Here is a 17918-nt window from a genome sequence, read left to right as displayed (position 1 = left end):
GTCAGCCGGCCACTCCTGGGAAGGTTCACCACTATTCCATGTTTTCGCCATTTGTGGTTCGCTGGAGTTCCAAAGCTTTAGAAATGGCTTTATAACCTTTTCCAGACTGATGGATCTCAATTACTTTCTTTCTCATTTGTTCCTGAATTTCTTTAGATCTCGGCATGATGTCTAGCTTTTGAGGATCATTTGGTCTACTTCACTTTGTCAGGCAGGTCCTTTTCATTTAAGTGATTTCTTGATTGAGAACAGGTGTGGCAGTAATCAGGCCTGGGTGTGGCTAGAGAAATTGAACTCAGGTTTGATAAACCACAGTTAAGTTATGTTTTAACAGGGGGGCAATCACTTTTTCACACAGGGCCATGTAGGTTTGGATTTTTTTCTCCCTTAATAATAAAAACCTTCATTTAAGAACTGCATTTTGTGTTTACTTGTGTTGTCTTTGACGAATATTTAAATTTGTTTGATGATCTGAAACATTTAAGTGTGACAAACATGCAAAAAAATAAGAAATCAGGAAGGGGGCAAACACTTTTTCACACCACTTTTCACATTGATGTGAAAGGTCAACGAAAAAATAAAAAAATGAAAGCACTCGTGGAAGCGTTTGCCTCTGGCACGCCGCATCGGCTGGCCCTGATGCAGTAGAGACGCTTCATCTCCGTACAGAACCTTCCCGTTGCAGAAACCGCGGTGGACGTTTCCAGAACAGTTGACCCGATTCTCGCAAGCTTGTGGGGCTGCCCCTTTCTGCTCCTCCGCCCTTACTCCCCTCGCTTTCCCTGTGTCCACAGCCCCCACCGGCCGAGGGGCACGGCTCGCTGCCGGACCTCCAGATGCTGGTCCAGAATCTCACCAGGAAAGTGGGGGACGGGGAGGAGAAATTCAGCCTGCTTCAGGAGCAGACCGAGAGCCTGAAAGAGCTGCTGGTGAAAGAGAAGGAACGCTTCGAAGAGAAAGAGAACATGTACAAGCAAAACGTAGGTTCCTGGCCATGGTCTCACCTGGACAAGTAGCACATCCTAAAGTGCTTCCCTTCGAGGGGAAAACTGATTTTGTGTTGCTCTCTGTGGTGTTTTTATTTCAGATTCAGACATTTAAAGATATCATTTTACAAAAAGACAACAGGTTGACTGAAATAAACCAGCAGCACGAACAGGAGCTCTTCAGGCTGGCGGCGAAATCGGACGCGAGTGCTGATCTTGAGCAGGTAAACCCATCCCATCTCCAGCTTTAAGGCAGGTAAACCCATCCCATCTCCAGCTTTAAGGCAGGTAAACCCATCCCATCTCCAGCTTTAAGGCAGGTAAACTTATTCCTTCTCCAGCTTTAAGGCCTCTGTTGGGGCATGAGCAGTGGCCTTCAAAACACTTCAGACCCTTTTAATAGAGTGAGTAACCCCCATGAGTACATTTATACTGGCCTTTTATGTTGCTATTTGACTCCATCTTGGCTTGGTCGCATTTGTAAAAGAGGTTTGAATCTCAATGTGACTTCCAGTGTAATAAAGGTTTTGATGTGTGTGTATATATATATATATATATATATATATATATATATATATATATATATATATATATATACTGAGACATTCTTCTTATAAACATGCTCCTCTCTTTGCCTTAAGCACACCTGCTGCAAAAGCTCTGATTAGACATGCGCATGAGAGCATGGCAGGTGGAACGACTGATAAAGTCTCGGAAGGTGGCTCTCCTGTCCCCAGTAGTACGTCACGCATTAGCTTTGCGTTTAGTATGCATTTCAATTGCCCTCAGTGTGCTCCCTTGATGGGGATGTCGCTCTTGGTTTGTTCAGCTCTTGAAGGCCCTGAAGCAGAAGCTGCATGAGAAGGAGGAGGTGCTCCTGGGGAAGACCCAGGTCATCGACGTCCTTCAGGGGGAGGTGGACGGGAGAGACCAGCAGATCAAGGTCAGAGTTCAGCTCCATTTCGCACCCGCCAACGCAGACGGAGACTAGATTACATGCACTGAGTGAGCACCTCACATGCACTGAGCACTGATTGAGCACCTCACATGCACTGAGCACTGAGTGAGCACCTCACATGCACTGAGCACTGAGTGAGCACCTCACATGCACTGAGCAGAGTGAGCACCTCACATGCACTGAGCAGAGTGAGCACCTCACATGCACTGAGCAGAGTGAGCACCTCACATGCACTGAGCAGAGTGAGCACCTCACATGCACTGAGCACTGAGTGAGCACCTCACATGCACTGAGCACTGAGTGAGCACCTCACATGCACTGAGTGAGCACCTCACATGCACTGAGTGATCACCTCACATGCACTGAGTGAGCACCTCACGTGCACTGAGTGAGCACCTCACGTGCACTGAGTGAGCACCCCACGTGCACTGAGTGAGCACCTCACGTGCACTGAGCACTGAGTGAGCACCTCGCATGCACTGAGCACTGAGTGAGCACCTCGCGTGCACTGAGCACTGAGTGAGCACCTCGCGTGCACTGAGCACTGAGTGAGCACCTCACGTGCACTGAGCACTGAGTGAGCACCTCACGTGCACTGAGCACTGAGTGAGCACCTCACGTGCACTGAGCACTGAGTGAGCACCTCACGTGCACTGAGCACTGAGTGAGCACCTCACGTGCACTGAGCACTGAGTGAGCACCTCACATGCACTGAGTGAGCACCTCACATGCACTGAGCAGAGTGAGCACCTCACATGCACTGAGCACTGAGTGAGCACCTCACATGCACTGAGTGAGCACCTCACGTGCACTGAGCACTGAGTGAGCACCTCACATGCACTGAGTGAGCACCTCGCATGCACTGAGCACTGAGTGAGCACCTCGCGTGCACTGAGCACTGAGTGAGCACCTCGCGTGCACTGAGCACTGAGTGAGCACCTCGCGTGCACTGAGCACTGAGTGAGCACCTCGCGTGCACTGAGCACTGAGTGAGCACCTCGCGTGCACTGAGCACTGAGTGAGCACCTCGCATGCACTGAGTGAGCACCTCGCATGCACTGAGTGAGCACCTCGCATGCACTGAGTGAGCACCTCGCATGCACTGAGTGAGCACCTCGCGTGCACTGAGTGAGCACCTCGCGTGCACTGAGTGAGCACCTCGCGTGCACTGAGTGAGCACCTCGCGTGCACTGAGTGAGCACCTCGCGTGCACTGAGTGAGCACCTCGCATGCACTGAGTGAGCACCTCGCATGCACTGAGTGAGCACCTCGCGTGCACTGAGCACTGAGTGAGCACCTCGCGTGCACTGAGCACTGAGTGAGCACCTCGCGTGCACTGAGCACTGAGTGAGCACCTCGCGTGCACTGAGCACTGAGTGAGCACCTCGCGTGCACTGAGCACTGAGTGAGCACCTCGCGTGCACTGAGCACTGAGTGAGCACCTCGCGTGCACTGAGCACTGAGTGAGCACCTCGCGTGCACTGAGCACTGAGTGAGCACCTCGCGTGCACTGAGCACTGAGTGAGCACCTCGCGTGCACTGAGCACTGAGTGAGCACCTCGCGTGCACTGAGCACTGAGTGAGCACCTCGCGTGCACTGAGCACCTAGTGAGCACCTCGCGTGCACTGAGCACTGAGTGAGCACCTCGCGTGCACTGAGCACTGAGTGAGCACCTCGCGTGCACTGAGCACTGAGTGAGCACCTCACATGCACTGAATGAGCACCTCACGGTCGGTGGTTCTAATCCTGGTGTGGCCACAATAACATCTGCACAGCCTTGGGCCCTTGAGCAAGACCCTTAACCCTGCATTGCTCCAGGGGAGGATTGTTTCCTGCTTAGTCTAATCAACTGTACGTCGCTCTGGATAAGAGTGTCTGCCAAATGCCATTAATGTAATGTAATGTAATGTAATGTAATGCACTCACATGCACTCAGTGTGCACTTCATTAGGTAGGCCTGTGCACCAGCTTGTTAATGCAAATATTTAATCAGCCAGTCATGTGGCAGCAACTAAATGCATAAAATCATGCAGAAATGGTCAAGAGGTTCAGCTGTTTTACAGACCAAATGTCATAACATTGAAGAAATGTGATCGAAGTGACTTTGACAATGGAATGATTGTTGGTGCCAGACGGGGTGGTTTGAGTATGTCAGAAACGGCTGATTGTCATGCATAATAACAGTCTCTAGAGTTTGCAGAGAATGGTGCGAAAAACAAAAAAAAACATCCAATGAGCAGTAGTCCTGCAGCCAAAAATGTGTTGCTAATGAGAGAGATCAGAAAAGAAGAGCCAGACTGGTCAAAGCTGACAGGAAGGTGACAGTAATGCAAATAACCACACATTACAACAGTGGTATGCAGAAGAGCATCACTGAACACACAGTGCATTATAACTCTATGTAGATGGGCTACAGCAGTAGAAGACCAATAATTAAATAAAAATACCTACAAGTGCGCAATGAGAGTAAATTGGGGGCCTAGATGAGCTAAATGGCCATTGAGCATTATTGTTTATCTTTATTATCTTGGACTGCGAGATAATTATAACTTTGCCCACTACAGGACAATTTGGTATGATGGTAATTGTCAGAAAAGGACAGCAAATCTGAATCTACTTGCCTATCCCAAAATAAACGTGAATAAATCAGTGTGAATTTATTAAATAAAACAGTGAGTGTTTTGTGATTAATACAGTCAAATGCTCAGGGAGTATGAGTTTGAGTATGAGTTTGCATTAGAAATGCATTGCTTCCACACTTCAACTGTGATTCCAGTGATAACATACTGTATAAATATAATAATGATTATAAATAAGTATAATAACATACTGCAGAGCTGAAATGTGCAACCGCAGGGTCAGAGAGCTAAACCTCACTACTAGGCTAGGTGAGAGCGTTCGGCTGTATGAGAATTCACCGCAGCCCAAATACAGTTCATAAATGTATATTAAGAAAAGTATTTGTGCATGAAAATTTACAGAAATACGCCATTTTAAGTTTGCAATGGCTGTTAACTTAGTTTAAGGCATGCAATGTGGATAAAGTTTCCATTGTCAAAACGGAAAAAATCAGATGTGGAAATTTGTGTGCCCACAAAATAAGGCAAGAGGGATGCCTTAAAATGACAGGGCTTCCACAACACCACCATTACAGCTGGCCTTGCAAACAGGGCTTCTTTACATATTCATTTACCAAGCGTTAATAGAGAATTTGAAACCGAGCCTGCTTGTCATGCTTCACAAGGTAAGACTGACGCCTAACCAAAGAGGCTCAGCAGCACAGCTTCACGATCACATCTGCATCCTGCCCCACGCCAAAATGAAAAGATGAGATTTTGGCTGTTGCAGTACCCAGAAAAGTCAGCAGGGTGCCTCAAAATTGAAGGACGTCAACCGATAGGCAGAGTGGTCACGGCATTAGATCAGACTCACATCCAGATCTTCCCGTCATCATCTTTACGACTAGAGAATTTTGACTGAGCCAAAGCTGAGGAATTGGTGAAGAAAGCATGTGAAATTATTAAAGGTACAATTGGTATGGACTTCTAGCGGTCAAGAGAGGAATTGCGGCAACAAACACCCTCAGCATAACACTGCTCATCCCTCCCCCTTCTCTGTGAACGCACAGATGTTGAAACCCATGCCATCGGCTGTGGCAGTTACAACCATTGTTCAACCAATGAGCTTGAATTATTGTACAGCTCTACAATGTTTTGTTAGAGTGTCGGTCCGTCAACTGCATATTCTGAAACCAGAATTGAAGGACTAAAAACACAAGCAGACAGGTCAGTGAGCCTTTTTCAATGACAGGAAGGGATTTATAATGGTCTTGTAACAATGTCTGAACTTCAAAAAAACTCACCTGCTGTGAGCTATTTAAGCTCGCCGAGTTAGCTAGCCTCGCTGGCAGGTAAGGGAGACGCCCGAGGCGAAGGGGTGCGGCGGTTAGGGTGCAGTGGGCTGCGATTGGCTGACAGCCTGTTCCTGCAGGAGCTGCTGGAGATGATGAGGCGACTGCAGGGAGAGAAGGACAACACGCAGTCCAAGCTGGACGCGGAGAAGCACGTGATGCGCGCACAGCTCCGGGACCTGCTGCAGAAGCACGAGGCCGAGCTGCGCCAGGCGGCCGAGACGCACCGGGCCCAGCTGGAGGAGACGCACCGGGCCCAGCTGGAGGAGACGCAGCGGGCGCTCCGCGCGAGGGAGGAGATGCAGGGGGAGGAGGAGGAGGAGGAGGCGCGAAAGGTCACCCACGCCCCCGCCCCTGCAGACATGCCGACCGACCAGAAGGTCTTGGAGCTGGAAGGTATGCCGGAAGCCTCGCCCCTCTGTCGCATGTTTTCCTTGTTCTGTTATGTCGTCGTTGTCTTATTATTATTATTGGGGGTTTTTTTTCACACATGTTTTTGCTCAGTTGGTTGGAGGACTTTGCTAGCATTAGGGAAATCACCCAGTTCTAATGATTAATCGTAGAAACAATGACGAATGCGGTCTACTGCTTCACGAATCTTGTATTTAGGTGTAGTCATTTGCAGCCATGGTTTAGGGCAGTGGTGGCTAATCTTATCCTACAAGGGCCGGTGTGGGTGCAGGTTTTTGTTTTAACCCAGCAGTAACACACCTGATTATACAAATGAACTAATTGTGGTCTTTAATAAAGACCTTGATGAGTAGAATCAGCTGTCTTAGTCCTGTGCTAAAACAACAACCTGCACACACACCGGCCCTTTCTGGATAAGATTGGACACCCCTGGTTTAGGGTGTCTGTGTCAAAGTAAGACTCATAGCAGCCTGTCATTATGGTTAAATCACACAGTGACAAAGGTAGAACCAAGGGTTTTATGTGTGCCTTGACTGACAGATGGTGAATGAAAAAAGCCATGCTACTGCTACAGTTGAACGTAAGAGGCATTAAACTCACTTACTGCCTCACTTACTTTTTTTTAACTTTGCAATAATGGATTCCTTTTTTTTTTTTTTGCTTTACATTAAATTCATTTTGGTCTGTGCTCATGTCACTGCCATCTTCTTTCGGCTGAAATAACTGTCAAACATTTCCTCCTGTCTGTTATGCAATATTCAAAGTAATCCTCACCTTCCTTCATAAGTAATGTATGATGTCTGCGTCTCTCATGTGGATTTGGGTTTCTGGTTTGTGTCGCTTTTCAGTCTTCATGGGGTGTTGAGTTTCACCATTGCATGTTGCCCCCCCCCCCCTCCCTCTCTAGCTCAGGCAAAGCTAAAAGCTGAGGAGGCCAGCAAATCTGAGGCCAAGTTTCTGAAAATGAAAGCCTGGTCCAAGTCCCGTGTGAAGCAGCTGGAGGATGAGCTGAGGAAAGCTCAGGTACAAGAAACTCCGGATAAAACTGCCTATCTACCTCCTGCTTTTGCTGGATTTATGTTATCTATATTCATGAAGTCACTTGCATTCCCATTCCTGAATTGCAACATTGTTTCTGTTCTTACCCAAGTCTGGAACAATAAGTCCAGATGTGACTGCCTTAAGGAGCCAAATTTCTGACCTGGAGGAGGAGAGAGAGGAGATGCTGTGTAAACTGGAACAGTACGATGAACTTAAAACCAAAAACGGTAAACTGAAAGGATTTTGGTTCCATTAACCATAATGTTGAATGCTGCATTGATATAGATACAGTTTTGACGTGTGATTGTGTCATTTTAGAGCAACTGATTGCAAAGCTGGTGCTTTACGAAGATCAACAGAGGAAGATGCAGGCAGATCTCGAGCAAGTTGCCAAGAGAGCTGCTTCTCAGGTAAGACTGACAATCCTGAGACACGTCTTATAGGACTATCATTTGCTACAGGAGAAGGCTTAAAGGAGAAAAGCTGATTTTTTTTTTAAGACAACACATTTGAATCATTTTCTGTGCGTCATCTTTGTATTGGAGCCAATTAAAACTGTGGAACATTGAACATCTGTAAAATGTACATTACGAATGACCTCCACAACAAGTGGTCAACAGGAGGCTAAGCTAGAATTAGAGAGCTACATTTTCATGCCCACTGTCGCAATGTTGCTACGCCATGACGAGATGGAATGTACAGTCTGAGTCACATAGTTGGTGCTCGCCAAAATGCTTTTAACAAGGGGACGGGGAGCCTCGTTCCTGGATGGACGTATCTGTTGCTCGATTTCATGCCAAGTTCCCTTTCCACCAGTTACTGTGTCTCCCTCAGCTAATTAGCTTTATGCCTTAATTTCAGTTCACTCAGATCTGACCACAGTTGTTTTAAAGGACATTTTTTGTAAATATAGCTTTTTTACAACTTGGCTAAGCATAAAGACTTGAAGCCTATAGGAGTCAGTAGCCAACCCCATTCAAAGTGAAGAATGTTTTAGACAAGGTATCGTGTATTTGAAATACATGTGCGGGAATTTTTTTTTTTAAATGAGGGACGTTGTTTTCGGAGAAGTTACCCACGCACCTTCTGAAGGTAGAGCTACTACCTTCTTCACTGCGCTCAACCAGCGGAAGACAGAAGGATGCATGTGTGTTAGCGGTTATAGTTCCAACCGGCAAACTTCTCTGAAAACAACGTTCTTTTTGCACATGTATTTGCATGATACCTTGTGTAAATAAGACCACTTTGGTGTATTTCTTCAATTTGAAGGTAGGCTACTGACTCCGATAGGCTTCAAGTCTTTATGCTAAGCTAACATGTTATGCCAACATGGAAATTGAGCCAGTGAATGCACAAAAATGAAAATGAAATCAAACATCTCGTCTTAGTCTGGGTAAGTTATATTTCCCCGAAACTGTTTTCCTTTAAGAAGGCAGTAGGGACACAAAAACCAAGCTTTGAGTCATGAGATCAGATCAGGCAAATGATTGGACAGCATAATTGGCTAATTAGAAGGTGATTAAAAGCAGAAGTTTGGCTCTAATTCTGAAACGTACACATGGCCCTTCAGGAACGATGGTCCCCCCCCCTGTTTTAGCAGCGCTGCTCAGCTGTTCAGACGATGTTTGCGGCTGCTGGTGTCAGAGTCCCTCAGGCGCATGGCCGGGAGGGCAGCAATGGTGCTCACTGCCATTCTGGCCCCTCTTCCTCCCCTCTTCCTCCCGCAGACGAGCGAGTCGGGCAGCGTGGATGAGCTCCAGAGCCAGGTCCTGGAGTGGCAGGACATGGTGGCCGAGGCGGAGTCGGCCCGGGACCAGGCCCGGGAGGAGAAGGCCGCTCTGGCCCTGAGGATGAGTCACATCGAGGAGGAGAGAGAAGGTACAGGGCCCGCGACGGGCGTACCGCCTCCGGCAGGGTGTTTTTATTTGATACTGCCACCCGGGTAGCCCCCCACTCTGAGCTCATTCACCTGCAGGACTGTATTAAAGCGCCAGTCTGTCATCTCTTCAAATGAACAAATGCCATATTTCAGACATATTCCCACTGGCATTTATCTAGCAATTGTTTAATTTTGTTGCTATAGCTAACATTTTAAGTTACTGGAGGGGTCTGCTGTTCCGGCCCTGTATGGGAATGTAAGGAAACCAGGGAAACCATTGGAAGAAGTTTGGCATTTTCTTTTATGCTACTTTGAAAGAAAGTGAGCCATATAAAGGCATTCTTTTTGCAATTCACGGAATTAACCAAAGCTAACTTGGCCATGGTCATTAACACTAGATGCCAATTCCATTGGGAGAGTAACCGGCAGGGTTTCTAAGTAATAAAAGCATTACGCTGAAATGACCAATAATGGAACATGATTCACATGATTAAAGGTTAACAAAGAAATTTGTTTTAATGAAAGTTTAGTTATCCAGAGAGTTTAGTATAAACCTGAATCAACTTTGTACCTGAAGAAACGTGTCATCTTCTTGTGCCATTTCATCAATAAGGTTTATCCTGCTTAGCTTTTTAATAGTTCATACTGTTTTTTATTTTATTTCAACATTTCTCTTTATTCGAACTTTACCCTGAACAAGTAGAGTTTCTCCTTGCTCCAGTTTCAGTACGAAGCGGGTTCCTGAATAGGAAACTGAAATTATGATAGTTTATCTAATTCAGAAAACTTGGGGCTTCCTCAAGATGTACTGACATGCAAGGTAAAATGCAAGGTAAACCACCTTATTATTCAAATTCACACAAGAGCTTGAGTGAGATTTGTAAACTCTTTGGGGACCACGGAAAACTAATCTCCCGTGTATAGTACCTTAAATTCGTTCCTCCCCTTTGTCTTCACCCTGGTGCCTGAGGGTAAAATAGAGGGATCTTTGTCAATCTGGTGTCATCTCATCTTGTGTCATGACCATCCACCTCGCATTCCCCACATCTTCAATGTGTACAGAAATCTTAAACTTTCAGCCCCGCAGATTAAAACAAACGCACATCCATAGCTGAATTTCAGATGCACAGATTACAACAAACGCACATCCCTAGCTGGGCTTCCGATGCACAGATTAAAACAAACACACATCCATATTTGACTTTCAGATGCGCAGATTAAAACAAACGCACATCCATAGCTGAGTTTCAGCAGCGCAGATTAAAGCAAACGCACACCCGTTGCTGAGACACAGTGGCCATTTCCTTTTATGATTATATTTTGCGTATTTTTGGAGAATTTGTGATTTTCTTTGTGCATTGTTGCTGTCCCGTTGAGCATGACGTTTTTTTCCCTTTTATTTCCTCCTCTCCATCCCCCGCGGGCGAGCCCCCCCTCGAGCCCCAGCCCCTCCGCTCCTCCTGCTCACTGCGATTGGGCAGCCACAGAGAACAGTTTCCCATCAGTTCTGTGCATGCAGGCCCTCCCGCTGGCATGTGCTGCACTGCCCGCTGTTTCCCAGCATCCTTTACTCCGCCGGGCGTAACTGCCAGCAGTGCAGCACTGGCTGGCGCTTCAGCGTTCCGCGTCTCTGTCTCTGCCTGACTTCCTCCTGCACTCAGCCGCGGGCTCACAAGGCCTCTTCCTTTACACAGCTGTCAGCGGTGAAATACGGTGAAGGGACTTTTGGAGCTAAGCAAGCGAGGCTCAGTTTAATCGCAAACTGCACGTCGCATCCGATTGGCTGGGTTAATTTCTGCTGGCTGCTATTGAAGCGAAGGGTTTTGTGAGCTTTGCCCCCCCCCCCCCCCGGCCTCTGGGCGGGCCCCCGGCCCCGGGCCCCGGGGAAGCTGTGTGCTCCATCGGCCCTCCTCCGCCCACGGTGTAGGTGCTAACGCCGACTAACAGTCTTGCTTCTACTGTCTCTGCTACCAGGGAGTTCTCAAAACTGCACAGCCATAGTTCATACAAGATTTTAGGATTTGAACGGGACATGGTCAGGCCTGTAATGGGGAGGGGAGGGGAGGGGGGTTGTTCCTTCATTTGGGGGGAAACGAGACTGTCTGCACACCACATTAGAATCAGAGCCACTCAGTCAGCTTCTAGGAAGTGGGGTTAATGCGGGAGACCTTGGTGCCTGTGTGTTTCTTGGTTCCCTGGTTTCCTTTTTCTCCATGTCTCTCGTCATCCTTACTTTAAGGCATGCTCCAGCTCCCTGACGCCTTTATACTGGCCATCATTTCCTGAGATGAGAATTATATGGTTCTAACTGACATAAAAAAAAAAAAATAATAATATTGTGTTTGTTGTTTATAGGCTGTTAAATACATGTGTGAAGTTTTAAATAAAAATACTGTTTAACAGTATGAAAAGAAGCAAAAATGTAAAAGTTGTATCTGCTTGGAACCCATCCACTTTGATGCTGAATCTCAAAACCTCTCGGAACGCAGATAGAACCTTCTAATTCTCAGCTCACGGTTTTCTGTGTTTCTCATAAATATCTACTGTAATAATTGCTTATTTGTGTGTTTTTAATCTTTAATAGTTGGGGCTAGTAGTTTTCTGTGTTCTTGTTCTGTCACTGCATTCCTCTTCAATTCCCCTTTTTCTCTGCCACATGCTTACAGAGAAAAAAGTATCTCCTTGACATCACAAAACAGATGGGAATGTATTTTCTATAATGAAATCTCAATAAAATGTGATTATGCAACTTGTTTAATTACTGATGAGGCAACCCAGATCACAATCAAGTAACCGCAGACTCCTCTGTTATGAACCTGATTTATGTCTGCACCGTTCTGATTGGTAGAGCGCGGGAGAGAAATCCCTGTTTATTGCAAGGCACAGAACTGAAATGGTGCAAAACCTGCCCTGTGTTCCCTGATCCGCTGCCAGGAGCTCATCTCTCCTCGAGCTACGCTTTGTCTCATTCAATTTTGGAATGCTACTTTATCAGAAGCTGTTTGTGAAGCAATGCATGGCTATGACCCAGACGCTGCTTTGCTGACGCACACACACACACACACACACACACACACACACACACACACAGAGGAGGCCTTGTGTCACACGGGGCTTCGGGTTCTGTCTCTGTCCCACTCTGCCGTTGGCCACTGTCGTCCGTCGAGCGCTTTGCGTGCGTGTTGTGTCAGCCTCCGCCCGCCACTGCGACTGAATGCAGCGACTCTCCTGTGGCACAAAACTGATTGAGGATGACTGGTTCTTTCCTGGCTGCTCCGATCCAGCGCTGGCCAGCCGGCAGCAGGAGTTGGAGGAGGAGCTGGCGCAGGCCCGGGGGCGCCGGCCGCAGGGAGGACAGGAGCCGGCCGACTCGGCCGTCCGAAGCCTGCAGGTACGAGCGCCGAACGCCGGACTCCTGATCTCCGCACCCGCCGGGCCTTTGTGACAGAACTACCTGAACATTTGAGCGGGAACACCTGTGAAATCCTTACGGTTTGGCTTGGAAAACAAGAATAGGAACGTCTGACTCCTGTATAGGAACGTCTGACTCCTGTATAGGAACGTCTGACTCCTGTATAGGAATGTCTGACTCCTGTATAGGAACGTCTGACTCCTGTCCTGGAAGCCCACAGTGATTCTTGGGTTTTGGTGCATTTCAGCACTTAAGTGATTAACACAAGTCGATAGTTGGCTAAAGTGTCTACATGCTTTGTCTCAGAAGCCGAAAATCGCCTGCTGATAGGAAACCATGGAAACTTGAAGGCCTCCAGGATTTGAATTTGAATATCTTGGAGTCCACAGTTGAACAGGCTGGGTTGGGCTGGATAGATGTAGCCCATTAACCATCAAATCCACTACATTTGGCTGAATTGCCAGTACCTGTAGATGTAACTAAAGATGTAAAAACTGTACACAGTTTTCAGAAAAGTCTGATGTAATATGTGAAAAATGTCAGTGGTCACCGACACAACATTAGCACTTTGTAGGTGCAGTGTTTAGCCGCATGATGTGAATGCGATGTGTTTGTGTTTGGGATGATCTGTGAAACTATTTTGGCCTATTATGGCTATAATGTTTTGAGAGTGTGATGTTTTTCTATGCAAGTAAACATTTTGGTATAATTAATCACACTTATACCATGTTGATATGATTCAGGTGAAAGATAGGCACTTAGTTGCAGTTAATCAGATCACCAACATGTTCATGTTGAAGGCCAGAACTGGCTGTAACTCCAGCCGAATGATATTTTTGGGTTATGATGGGCTAAGCGTGTGATTACATGAGTAACATGGTGGTTGGTCACAGTTTCTAGGTTTTTATATGCAGTTTGCACAATAGGGCATTGAAGTTATGCAACGGAAGTATTAAATATGCCCGTTCTTTAGTTTTGGTGAAGTAAGCGTTATTTGTTGTCCTATTTTCAGCCGGTTGAGAACCACTCCTCACTCCCCTTATCCCATCCCTATAACTCGTGACCCATTGTTTGTCCAGCTGGCCTACAGACGAGACTTAAATTAGAGTGCCTTTTAAGGACTATTAAGACCATTTCTGGCTATACTCATTAAGCTAGCTAGCTAGTTTGCTTTCATACATTAAGGACATTAATAGTTGTGCTTTTCTTAATTTAGGTAGCTAGCTGCCAAAAATTATCATTGGATAAGTCAGTGCCCTTACCCTCAATAATTGATACTCTAAGTTAGCTAGCTTCTGTCTCCCAAGATGAGCGCGTATCAGGTAGCTATGGTAACAAACAACGTGTCAAAAGTGGGAGCATGGTCTGTCAATCATAGCTAATTGACCATTACCACGCGCAGACAGTTTGGGTGAACTTTATAAGTTACATTTTTAAATACATTTAAATGACTGAATAATAAAAGAAATATGCTCATTTGTTTTGTTGTTGCTTTAAGACAACTGTTACCCCCTTTAAAATTTTTGGGTTGGTAATTATTTATTTCAACTGTTCCTTCTGTATTCCAGGATGACTTTGAGTTTGATGGGAAGCAGTCGTACCAGGACCCCAAATGCACTTTAGAGAACACGGCCTCTATGGAAGGGGAGAACATGGGAGGTTGGTGGCCAGAGTACAGTACTCCTGATACAGGTGTGAAACCTACTAGACAGTTTATTGTAGCATGCACACTCTTTGTTCCATGTGTATTTTGATTATCATTTTCTTTGTTTTTAATTCTGTTTGACATAACACTTGTGGATTTTTATCTAACCTGTGTCAACCCGTTGTGTGGTTGACCCATTTCTTGTTTTGTTTTTTGTCATTTCCGTAGAAATTATTTTAAGCATGTGCGTGCTGGATGAACTGCCTAGTTTTGGTTTTTTTAGACTGTAGTCCATGTTGAATGCATTGAACTGTGTCAGTCCTGCCGTGTGAATCGGGTGATGAGACATACAACGCTGGCGGTAAGTTGTGTCCTTGTGTTTGACAAATTCAATGTGTCTTCAGGTTAAGGGTTTGAGGATTCTGGAAATCAAAACGTCTGGCTTCAGACACTTTCAAAGATCAATATGTTCATGTGAAATTGCAGTAGCCCTGTGCACACTCATTACACGTGTGTTTGAGCACCACTGCACTTAAGTGTAGTCAAGATATATAGGTAGCAAACACTATTTAACTCTCACTCCTCATCTAAAATGGTTGTCCGGAGGAGGAATTATCAGCTCATGTGAATAGCCTGTTTTGATGTCCGCAGAACCCTCAACCTAGCATGGTCCCAAGTAGGCACAGTATGTAATGTTTAATTAAGCCTTGCATGCAGAAGTGTTTCACTCTACATTTGTTGCATGGTTGAAAATATATAGAAAATATGTTAAATCTTATGTTAAAATGACCCCCCCCCCTTATATTTTACACATTTATTTTTAAAATGTTCTAATCTTCACTTTCTGGCTGTTTTTCATTGTTTCTTTTTTGAAACTGGAGCAGGGGTGCACTGGAGGGCGAGTCTGCGTGCTGGTTTTTGTACCAACCACCTTAGTTTTAAATTTTCTGACAGCTCTATAAACTACGCTGGTTCAGTCATGTACTTGAGCACCGTAAAATCTGTCAGGTTCTCCCGCAGAGTCCGTGACTGCAGGTGGTGCTTATGCAAATGTCAGATGAAGATTGATTGGGCTGATTTAATATTGAGTAATGGTGGGCAGACGTTGGCACGAAAGCCCTGAAACCGATTGGCCTTTATTGTGCACCCCTGGAGCGTAATATGAGGATGGGATGATGAGGTGATGATGGTTCAGCAGTTTGCTGAGTCTGAGGTCGCGCGGGGTTTGAACACGGAGTCACCTGCGCTGCTGTGCCTGTGGCCGCTGGGCCAGGTCTCAGGTCGGTGCTGGAGGAACTGGAGCTGGAGAGGAACCTGCTGCAGGAGCAGATCCTGGGCCTGGAGGACCGCTGTCAGGACCTGGAGGACCGGCTGCAGCTGCAGGCCCGGATCGAGTCCCTCCAGGTACACTGGCCTTCTTTATGTCCCCTTCAGCCGTGCTCCTATGCAGCTCTTTCAGACGACCAGCAACTGATGCAGAAACCCGTGCCTAGCGCTAATGTGGTCACGTTGCTTAGCATATCGTCAATATTATTTTAACATTTCCAATATTTATTAAACTGAAATCCCATTTCCGAATTGGGAAATGACATGAACTGAATGGTGACATTGTTTTTCTTGGAAAGAAGGATTTTGTAACAAACCCTTCTGACACAGGTGACGTTTGATGTAGATGAAGAAGGTCGGCCATTTTGGGTTTCTCAGGTGTGTTTGTGTCGGTGTGTGTGCGCTAGAGTGAGCTCCCTCCAGGTGGACCCCTGGCTCTCGCCATGTTGTTTGTCACGCACAGCGTCTTGTCCACATCCATAAGGGTGTAACTGCTTCCAACTGACCGTTTAATATATGGGTGATTTTTTTTTTACATTTTAATTCCCCCCCTCCCCCACCACCTCACTGGGGTGTGTAATAAGTCCACGTTTTGCCAACATAAAAGGAGCGTGCACTGCAACCCCGTTTCAAAACCGATCCAAAGTAGAATGTTCTTCGCAGACAAAATATCACCCGAAATTCATATAAGTATTGCACTAAATAAAGGTGTCATACAAAATTGGATAACCTGAGAAGGCTGAAGTAGGTTCCTTTTATGCTGTGCGGTGTGTTTTGGTAGGTTGAAGGAGAGCAGAGAAGGGAGTGTGTTGAGGTTGAGAGTGTCTGCGGTGGGGTTGAGTGTGAGGTTATTCGGGCCTTCGCACTGGGCCGTTCGGATGATCCTCTCCTCCTCCTCTCCCTCAGAGTGAGACTGAGCGGCTCCATGGCCAGCTGGCCAGTCTGCGGAGCCAGCAGAACCGGGACGCCGAGAAGCACCAGATGCTGGTCACCAGCCTGAACGAGCAGCTGAAAGGGTGAGTTGGACCCTTGAGGTGGCCGCCTGCTTATACTGAGTATTTTTTACGCTGCCAGAAAATAGCTGTAAAAATATTAGGGAAAAAAGAAAATCCATGGCGTTGCCTATATTGATATGGCCTTCAATTCAACAAAGAATAACAAACTTAGTTTCACCTCAATAAAGACAGGTTGGTATACAATTTCCAGTTAGTAACAATATAAGCAGGCACAATATGAATGTTCTTCTGGTTTACTTTTTTCCTTTTCGTTGTGGACCCAGTGAATACCTGAAAGGTCAAATGAATGCAGGTCTTTCTAGATTGGCAAGGCAAGGCTGCAACGTGGTGTAAGCCTTGATACTCCTTTCCCTTTTGGTGACCATTAGACTTAGTGAAATGCAAGAGTCCCTGGAAACGTCACTGATTGAGAAGGAGCACATGTTAGCCAAAACCTCAGAGAAACTGGAACTCATCGACAGCCTCCGAGATTCATTGAAGGAGAAGGAGATCCAATACAGAGAGGTCTCCGAGAAGCTGCTTCAGACAGAGCACAGTGTAAGAAACCTTCCTTGAATTTTGTGTTACGTTCTCAATTCTGATAAAGTTCCCCTCGTTGTACTGACTGTGCTTTCTGTCATCTTTTTAGTTGACAGAAGTTACGAAGAAATGCAGTGCCTTTGAAAAGCAGTGTTCTGTGTTGAAGACATCAGTCACAGAACTGACACAGAAGTTGAGCACACTAAAGGAAAAGGTAAAGTGTAGAAGAATGCGTACAAGTGTTTTCGTGTTTCATTTGGCATTTTGCCTCTGGCAAAAATTCCGCTGTCCGGGAAAAAATACTTCTGCGAGGTTCTGGCAGTAGGGGGGAGCCATGTTGCATTCCGGCCTGTAACAGGTGGAGCAGTGATTTGTAGCAAGATTATCCATAATCCATAGTGCTTTAGGGTTTGGAGTGCTCGCACCTTGCATCTGAGGATTAAACTCTTACTGAAAATAACTGCATAAATCATTGCATAAAATGTCTGCATTTTCCATGACAAAAAACAAATCATTATCTGTGTAAAAGAGACAGACTGCATCCCTGACAAAATAATCCCTATTTAACTGTTTATCTTTTGAGTTGTGTATGAATAGAAACAAAACATTAACCATGATTGTGAAATGTCTGTTGTTAATTTGATTACCACAGAACTGTTCTGAGAACTGTATGAGAATTCTGTGTTTAATGCCTACTCCCTCCATCTAATTCCCGATGGCAAGGACTGTATTTACTTCCTGAAATGGAGATCTCAGCTCTATAATGATAATGCTCCTCATGATGAAAAATGGCACTCGCTGCCCCCTTACTGTC

At 46.0% G+C, this 17918-nt stretch overlaps 1 protein-coding gene across 4 annotated transcripts in view; it reads left to right on the top strand.

The window, feature by feature from the left end:
• Positions 1-17918, top strand: part of si:ch211-220f16.2 (golgin subfamily B member 1) — a 47283-nt gene that overhangs the window by 7867 nt on the left and 21498 nt on the right. Inside the window, exons 7-21 of one of the 4 annotated variants that reach the window (XM_061221213.1) lie at positions 797-980; positions 1088-1210; positions 1816-1929; positions 5936-6251; positions 7174-7289; positions 7417-7534; positions 7626-7717; positions 9035-9186; positions 12427-12577; positions 14167-14290; positions 15517-15647; positions 15900-15947; positions 16476-16585; positions 16954-17122; positions 17214-17318. In XM_061221213.1, the coding sequence (XP_061077197.1) occupies positions 797-980; positions 1088-1210; positions 1816-1929; positions 5936-6251; positions 7174-7289; positions 7417-7534; positions 7626-7717; positions 9035-9186; positions 12427-12577; positions 14167-14290; positions 15517-15647; positions 15900-15947; positions 16476-16585; positions 16954-17122; positions 17214-17318 (2053 nt within the window). Of the gene's footprint in view, positions 1-796; positions 981-1087; positions 1211-1815; positions 1930-5935; positions 6252-7173; positions 7290-7416; positions 7535-7625; positions 7718-9034; positions 9187-12426; positions 12578-14166; positions 14291-15516; positions 15648-15899; positions 15948-16475; positions 16586-16953; positions 17123-17213; positions 17319-17918 lie in introns of those variants that run through there. The other 3 variants (XM_061221211.1, XM_061221210.1, XM_061221212.1) reach the window with 3 other exon arrangements.

This window comes from Conger conger, chromosome 15 (assembly GCF_963514075.1).
Source record: "Conger conger chromosome 15, fConCon1.1, whole genome shotgun sequence".
Classification (NCBI taxonomy): Eukaryota; Metazoa; Chordata; class Actinopteri; order Anguilliformes; family Congridae; genus Conger; species Conger conger.
This window is presented reverse-complemented; position numbering and strand designations above follow the sequence as displayed.